The sequence below is a fragment of the Lolium perenne genome, chromosome 5 (assembly GCF_019359855.2).
Source record: "Lolium perenne isolate Kyuss_39 chromosome 5, Kyuss_2.0, whole genome shotgun sequence".
NCBI classification, from domain to species: domain Eukaryota; kingdom Viridiplantae; phylum Streptophyta; class Magnoliopsida; order Poales; family Poaceae; genus Lolium; species Lolium perenne.
In genome coordinates, this window is record NC_067248.2 from 19,507,450 (window position 1) to 19,515,984 (window position 8,535).

General features: G+C 50.4%; 1 protein-coding gene across 1 annotated transcript; it reads left to right on the forward strand.

Annotated features, from left to right (window-relative positions):
- Positions 1-7,758: 7,758 nt before the first annotated feature.
- On the forward strand, positions 7,759-8,294 carry LOC139831220 (uncharacterized). Its single transcript, XM_071820564.1, has 2 exons — positions 7,759-8,063; positions 8,168-8,294. The coding sequence occupies exons 1-2, from the start codon at positions 7,760-7,762 to the stop codon at positions 8,179-8,181; spliced, it is 318 nt and encodes a 105-aa protein (XP_071676665.1). The 5' UTR covers position 7,759; the 3' UTR covers positions 8,182-8,294.
- The last annotated feature ends 241 nt before the right edge of the window (positions 8,295-8,535 follow it).

Below are 8,535 nucleotides of genomic sequence, written 5' to 3' on the forward strand. Positions count from 1 at the left end.
AATAAAACTAAAACGACCTACTACGATTTAGGGTTTTCACCGCATAATCGGAACATCCTACTCGTGATTGAGCCTGGCGGCCACGCACGGTGATCGTAAACCGACCCTAGACAAGGCCTAAAAACCAACACGAGGTTGATCCCCGGAACATCCTGTCTAGGGCTAGCAAACTACACCCTACGCGCCACTGGATCCTTCAACCCGATTGTAAGGCCTAACTATGCAGATATTAAACTAATCCTTGAAGAACAAGGAGCAACCATAACGGATTGGATCTACTAAATAATGATCAAGCGGGGTGCCGCCCCTACACCTAAGATAGGTGTAAGGGCGGCTAGACGTCTCAGGGTTGCACTACGACAGCATATGATACGATGAACAATGCTAACCCTAACACGTCTAAGATAACTACGTTGCTCGCCATCAAAAAGGCTTCAGTACGAGCAACGCATGGATAGCGAATAAACTTGTACTGCCTATATCGCAAGATGCGATCTAGGCAGCATGATGCTTACCCGGAAGAAACCCTCGAGACAAGGGAGTTGGCGATGCGCCTAGATTGGTTTGTGGTGAACGTGATTGTTGTTTATTTCATAAACCCTAGATACATATTTATAGTCCGTAGACTTTCTAATCATGGGAATAATCCCAACCGGGCACGAGCCAAACTCTAACTAATTGATACGTATCCTAATATATTACAGATACACGGGCCAACTAGCCCAAACTTTGCATATAAGGCCGATTCACGTATACTCTTCCATGTATATTCTTCAAGCCCATCTTGATCGCGGCCCACCTCTGACTCGGTCAAATTCTAGTGATAACACATGCCCCCCTGGTTTTGGAATTGATAATTCCAAAATCACTCTGCTTTTCTTCGTCGGGTCATGTCGTGGCAGAGCAGAACCGTCGCAGCATCCTTCATCATGATGTCTTGCCTTCTCAACTTCTCTGCAAGATTTGATAGCTTTAGCATCACTTCTTCGGAAACTGCAATGGCATTAAATCTCCACTAGGCTCCCCATTATTTAACTGTGCCGACTGATTCGCCTTTTCATCCCCCTCCTCTGTTCTAGCTATCGGCACCGAAAAGCCCTCTTTCCCTGTAGCAATGTCTTCTTCTTCCTCCGTCTCCTCCGGCCTCTCCCTCCAGTCTTCCTCCTCGAGCGAGCAGGAGTGGAACTTTGATCATGTGCCATACGGCCCACCCGAAGCACTCGTCGGGTCAGATGGTGACCTACCTCTGACCGATGGGGAAGACGACCTCAAGTTCCTCATCGAAGGGGAGCTGAAGAGCGAAAGCGAAGACGACCTCCACCCCTGGGCGAAACCCACCTCCTCCGACGGGGAGGAGGAAGAAGAAGAAGTAGAGGAAGAAGAGGAAAAGGAGGAGGATGATTCCTCCTCCTCCGCTGGGTATCCGCCGGCAAAGCGATTCCGCGCTTGGGCAGACAGCGAGGACGATGATGACGACGAGGAAGAAGAGAAAAAGGAGGAGGATGATTCCTCCTCCTCCGCTGGGTATCCGCCGGCAAAGCGCTTCCGCGCTTGGGCGGACAGTGAGGATGATGATGATGACGAGGAAGAAGAGGCTCCGGCCGAGGGCTGGGGTAGCAGCGACGAGGAACTCTCCGGAAGCAGCGCCGACGGCAGCGATGCCGACGACGAGGCCAGCGAGGACTAGTAAAGTAGGACTAGTAGCCCCTGAGCAATCGGCTCTTCTTTTGTTTTCCTTTTCTTGAGCAATCGGCTCTTCTTTTGTAAAAAACCCCTCTTATTATGAAGAAGAACTTCTCAGCTGATTCTGTCCTTTCACCAAATTAACCGATTGCTAAAATAAGTCAACAAATTACGAGCCGATGGCAGCGCACCGGTCCTTGCCATGAAAACGCGAGCAGAGCCAACTCTATTGTTTATCCAAATGGTAATCTGTGGCCTGTCCGCAAGGGCAAAACCCAATTCCCCAAAACGCCACTTGAACAGATCCAACCCACGGCCATACGAACCTCAGATGTCAATCGCGCAGGTTCGCAACTGCAATGAATCCATGGGCAGCACCATCCAAAGCCCACGCTATGGTTCCCAGCCTGAAGGTGATCCTTAACTGCCCCTTACTGTCCGAACATAGCGCCTTGCTCTATCTTTTCGCAGCAACAGAGAAGGTTCTGACTCTGTAGATGATGGCGGCTTCCCTTTCAGCAGCTCTAGTAGTCTTCTACTGCAACAACTCACCGCTTTCGAAGAAGGTTATGATGCAGGGTCAGCCGATGACACTCCAATCGGCTTCTAAAAACAGAGCATCTACCAGGCCAGCTGCCCCCCGAGCCTCAGTCAAGGCGAGAATAGCGGTGAGGATGCACAGATCAAACAAAGGGCTTTGAACCCAGGTAATCTGAGACAGCCACCATGAAGAGTCAGCCAAACTCGCCCCCATTGATCACCTTTCTTCCGCTGAAAGCCGATGTTGCAGACGAAACACCAACAGCTTAATGAGAAAGAGGCTGCCTTGCATGCCAAAACTGATGCTTCCGACAGTACTGCTGAACTAGCGCAAAGGGTTGGAAGTCCTCGACGAGAAGGTTCATGGCACCAAAATCGGCTCCTTGCAGCTGAACTGGACTCGGTGAAAATCCGCGTCTTGAACTCGCAGCAGGTAGATCCTGTGTAATTGTACTAGAGTCGATGGCTGTGCATCGGCTTTGTTTCTTTAGCTCTAAAGTCGATGTCCTTGCATCGCTGTATACCATGAGAATTTTTTTTTACTGGCCGATTTTCTATCGGCCCCCAATATTTCATTGCACATGTATCGCACATGTTCATCTGATTAGGTGCCCCCCGAGCCGAATCTGTCAGGTAACTGCAGATATCGGCTCTATAGTTAGCCAAGGCACTGTATTTGCACGTCGGCTCCGGTAGGACCAATGTTGATTTTTTCCAGCTCATCAGCCGATGTAAAACCGCTGCCCATTAGATCGACGTCGAACACAGGCGGAATGTGTGGTGAGGATAATTTTGGCCGATTGCTGGAATCGGCCTCCACGTTGATTGAATCGCTCAATGAAGGTTTTGTAATGTTCCTCCATAGATCTTTGGGGCCGATCCCAAGGATCGGCCTCGCCACGTTTGCCCATCGGTTTGTTCTTGCTACACGGTCAGGCCGGTGGATAAGACCAGCCTAACCCCATCCTTTGTCACGTCGATGCGCTCGCAGTCGTCCAAATTGATGCCTGAGAGTGGCTCTTGGCCTGTTGTTTCCCAAGCGTTCATGCCAGCCATTGAAATCTCAGCTGAGTCATCTGCATGGATGACCTCTACCTCATCTCCATCCCACTGTATTACGCATTGGTGCATCGTGGATGGAATGCAACAGTTGGTGTGGATCCAATCTCTTCCTAGCAGAACAGCATAGGTGCTCTTGCTATCGACAATGAAGAACGTCGTAGGGATGGTTTTCCTTCCTACGGTCAGATCCACGTTCAGAACACCTTGTGCGTCAGACGCTTGGCCGTTGAAATCGCTCAATGTCACGTTGGTCTTGATCAGATCCGAGCTAGAGCGTCCCAACCGACGTAGCATGGAGTATGGCATAATGTTGACTGCCGCTCCGGTGTCCACCAGCATCTTGTTGACAGGCTGCCCATTGATATAACCTCGCAAGTACAGGGCCTTCAGATGTCTGTAGCTTCTTTCTCGTGGCTTCTCAAAGATAACTGGCCATGGGCCGCAGTCAAGTTGTGCCACGGGTGCCTCGTCTAATCCTGGAGCACTAAACTCCGTCGGAAGGATGAACACCAAGTTTGTGCCAGCCGATGTTTCATCATCGGCTTTCCTTTGCTTGGGGCGCCACTCCATTTTTTGTGGTCGACCCTCTTCATCCAGGGTTCGTTGAATTTTCGCGGCCAGGTCGGGCCGCGCCTTCCTTAGCGTGTGCAGGTACAACCTTTCGGCTTCCTCCAAGCCACGCAGTCGCTGAACCCTATGCTTTTGGGAACGGCTGAGTCCATCAGGGCACCACCTTGGCCAGTGGTACCTGTCTTCTTCTTCTTCATCCTCGTCTTCCAAATCCTCGAGATCTTCCACCCGAGGGGACTCAGCGTGCTTGTTCCGAGGCGGGAGAGGCCCTAGACGTTTGAACACGGATACGTTAGCTGCATCCTTCCTCTTCTGTCTACTTTCTGGGCAGTTGCCGATTGTAGGCAATCGGCTCATTCCTGAATCCCAGCAGTGCCTGAAGAAGGGACAGTCCCAGTGCCTATCCTCGTCGTCTTGCTCCCTCGACTTTTCCTTGGCACGGCGCTCGTACTCCTCCTCATCGCGATCATGCCGACGATGTCTCCTGGCGTCCCTAGCCAGGCGATCTCTTTCACCATCGTCGTTGGGTCGTCGGCGTTGGTCATATTGACTCACATACTTGTTGAGGAGGTGATCAGAGAGAGGTCGCTGATATCTCACATTCCTTACTTCTCCCTCTGTGATGTAGCGCTTGCCATCGTGACGGAGCCGATCGCGTGGAACGGCCTCCTCTGTGTCCTTGCTACGAGAGCAGCTGCCCTCGTCTCCGTCCTTACCAGAGTGGTGTCCAGGTCCTACCATGTTGATGTTGAACGAGAATCCTGGCTGGCACCCTCCAGGGTAAGTGCACTCCACCATGTTAACGGCGGGGAAGGGGTGAGTGTCGACTTTCATGGCGTACTGGTTGAAAATTAGACGTCCTTGTTCTATCGCCATTTGGATCTGCTGACGCCACACCCTGCAGTCGTTGGTGGTATGGGAGAACGAGTTATGCCATTTGCAGTATGGCTTTCCGTTCAGCTCCTGTACCGTGGGGATTTTGAGGCCTTCGGGTAACTTCAACTGCTTCTCCTTAAGTAAGAGGTCAAAAATTTGCTCAGTTTTAGTTACGTCGAAATCAAACCCTCTGGCGGACACGGTGGCTTAACCCATTTGCAGGATATGGGGGTTGCCCCCGAGTCCATTCAGCCACTGCTACCTCTTGATCTCCCGCAGACCCTTCATCTTCATCTGCTTCAACCAAGACTACCGCACGCTTGAATTTGTCCTGGTACAAGTCTGGGTGGCGCTGTTCATATAACGTCAGTTTCTGAACCATGTGCGCTAGTGAAGGGTAGTCTGCTTGGGAGGCCATATCCTTGATTGGTGATGCAAGGCCCACCACTGCCAACTCGACTGCTTCTTTTTCAGTCACACGAGCCGAATAACATCGGTTCCTAACAGTTCTGAAGCGCTGGACGTATTCCCGCCACGGTTCTCCACACTTCTGACGTACTTGAGCTAGATCGGCAATGCCGGCCTCGGAAGCCTCTGAGTGATACTGCATGTGGAACTGCTCTTCCAACTGCTTCCACGTCCGGATTGAGTCTGGTGGCAGCGATGTGTACCACCCGAAAGCCGATCCTGTGAGGGACTGTGCGAAGAACCTCACACGTAGCTCATCTGCTGCTGAGATCGTGCCCAGCTGTGCCAAATATCGGCTCACATGCTCGATGGAGCTGGAACCATCTGATCCATTGAACTTGGAGAAATCAGGGAGCCGATATTTGGGTGGTAGCGGGATCAACTCGTACTCGTTGGGGTACGGCTTGGAATAGCCGATTGTCCTCCTTTTCGGCACCATGCCGAACTGGTCTCTCAGGATCGTACTGATTTGATCCGCGGTGCTGGCTGCAGGAGTCGAACTCTGAAGATTCGCCGGGGTGGCATACTTAGCCAGCCATGCTTGCTTTTCTAGCTCTGAGCCAACTGCAGGAGCTGAGCTCTGGAGGTTTGTCGGAGTGGCATACTTAGCTAGCCACGTCTGCTTCTCAAGATCTGTTGCTGAAGTTCCTCCTGTTTTTCCAGAAGTCCATGCTGTTGCAGTCTGGTTTGTGAGTGCCCAGTTATTGCAGTCTGGCACGTATGTGCACGTGCATCCGTGAGGGATCTCCTTAGGCGCCTCATGCAAGAACTGGTAGTCACTAGGGTCACCACCGATCTTGTAGACGACGTATGCCGGTGAATTCGGCACTTCTGGTGCTGCCAACGCAAATGGCAGCGGTGGACGGGACTGGAGTGGCATCTCTCCTTGGTAAGTCCCGAGAGCTAGTCCTGACGGAGAGTACTGATGCCTCATGATTTCCTGGATCACCCGAAGAGCGACACGCTCCAAAGTGTTCACCAGGCTCTCAGAATGGCGGTGCAGCGAGTGAGCCACCATGTAGTTAATCTCCTGACGCAGGGACCTGGTGCGTTCTTCTGACGGGGTGGACAGGTCCACTCCATCGAGCGCGCCTTCAGGCGAGAACCCTTTCCACCTGACGCCATGTGAGCGGGTTCTGTGAAAAGAGCCGATGAGGTCGGCTTCGAGGATTGCTTTGACCTCGTCATACTTCTTCTTGAGCTCCTCGGTCAGATCCTCGTACATGACTGGAGTGCCGTCCGCCATCTCAGATGTAGATGGCGATGTGGTTGATGTCGACAATAGTCCCACCGGGCGTGCCAGAATGTGTTGCGGTCAGAAACCCACCGGCGAGCAGCGACGGGCAACACAGGAGAGCCGGGAGGCTCCCAGGACTGCGGCTGGCCCTGGTCCCTCCGAGCGACGGCCCGCAAAGACTTCGGCACGCACGTCCGATGCTGGTGCAAGGGCGTGCCACCTGACCTATACCTGGCCAGGAAGGTGATGGATGTGCCTCGCTTAGTTTCCTGCATGGCATACACATAAACATTAAATACGAGCCTCGATCGGCTCTCAGGTTGTCCTGTGAATCGGCTCAAAGAGCCGATCCACCCATGATTCGCACGAGGTGTACGAATATATGGTGGTCCTGCTTGATCGAAATAAAGCTAAAACGACCTACTACGATTTAGGGTTTTCACCGCATAATCGGAACATCCTACTCGTGATTGAGCCTGGCGGCCACGCACGGTGATCGTAAACCGACCCTAGACAAGGCCTAAAAACCAACACGAGGTTGATCCCCGGAACATCCTGTCTAGGGCTAGCAAACTACACCCTACGCGCCACTGGATCCTTCAACCCGTTTGTAAGGCCTAACTATGCAGATATTAAACTAATCCTTGAAGAACAAGGAGCAACCATAATGGATCGGATCTACTAAATAATGATCAAGCGGGGTGCCGCCCCTACACCTAAGATAGGTGTAAGGGCGGCTAGACGTCTCAGGGTTGCACTACGACAGCATATGATACGATGAACAATGCTAACCCTAACACGTCTAAGATAACTACGTTGCTCGCCATCAAAAAGGCTTCAGTACGAGCAACGCATGGATAGCGAATAAACTTGTACTGCCTAGATCGCAAGATGCAATCTAGGCAGCATGATGCTTACCCGGAAGAAACCCTCGAGACAAGGGAGTTGGCGATGCGCCTAGATTGGTTTGTGGTGAACGTGATTGTTGTTTATTTCATAAACCCTAGATACATATTTATAGTCCGTAGACTTTCTAATCGTGGGAATAATCCCAACCGGGCACGAGCCAAACTCTAACTAATTGATACGTATCCTAATATATTACAGATACACGGGCCAACTAGCCCAAACTTTGCATATAAGGCCGATTCACGTATACTCTTCCATGTATATTCTTCAAGCCCATCTTGATCGCGGCCCACCTCTGACTCGGTCAAATTCTGATGATAACACTTGGGAATAGTGATTCCTAACAGACTGGGGATTAATCGTGTTCTTCAATCACTGCCACCAAGTTACAAGAACTTTGTGATGAACTACAATATGCAGAACATGAACAAGGAGTTACCTGAACTCTTTGGCATGCTAAAAGCTGCTGAGATTGAGATCAAGAAAGAGCACCAAGTGTTGATGGTCAACAAGACCACCAGTTTCAAGAAACAGGGCAAGTCGAAGGGAAAATTCAAGAAGGGTGGCAAGAAAGCTGCCACGCCTCCTATGAAACCTAAGAACGGCCCTAAGCCTGATGCTGAGTGCTATTACTGCAAGGAGAAGGGACACTGGAAGCGTAATTGCTCCAAGTATCTGGCTGATCTGAAGAGCGGCCTTGTCAAGAAGAAGAAAGAAGGTATATCTGATATACATGTTATAGATGTTTATCTCACTGGTTCTCGTTCTAGTACCTGGGTATTTGATACTGGTTCGGTTGCTCATATTTGTAACTCGAAACAGGAACTAAAGAATAAACGAAGACTACTGAAAGATGAAGTGACGATGCGCATTGGAAACGGATCCAAAGTCGATGTGATCGCTGTCGGCACACTTCCTCTACATCTACCTTCGGGATTAGTTTTAAGCCTAAATAATTGTTATTTTGTACCCGCGTTGAGCATGAATATTATATCTGGATCTTGTTTAATGCAAGACGGTTATTCATTCAAGTCTGAGAATAATGGTTGTTCTATTTTTATGAATAATATCTTTTATGGTCGAGCACCACAAAAGAATGGCTTATTTCTGTTAGATCTCGATAGTAGTGATACGCATATACATAACATTAATGCTAAGCGAATTAAATTGAATGATAATTCTACTTATAT

Bases quoted from the DNA above. Each gene is read 5' to 3' on its own strand.
- LOC139831220 (XM_071820564.1), top strand. From the start codon at position 7,760: ATGCAGAACATGAACAAGGAGTTACCTGAACTCTTTGGCATGCTAAAA.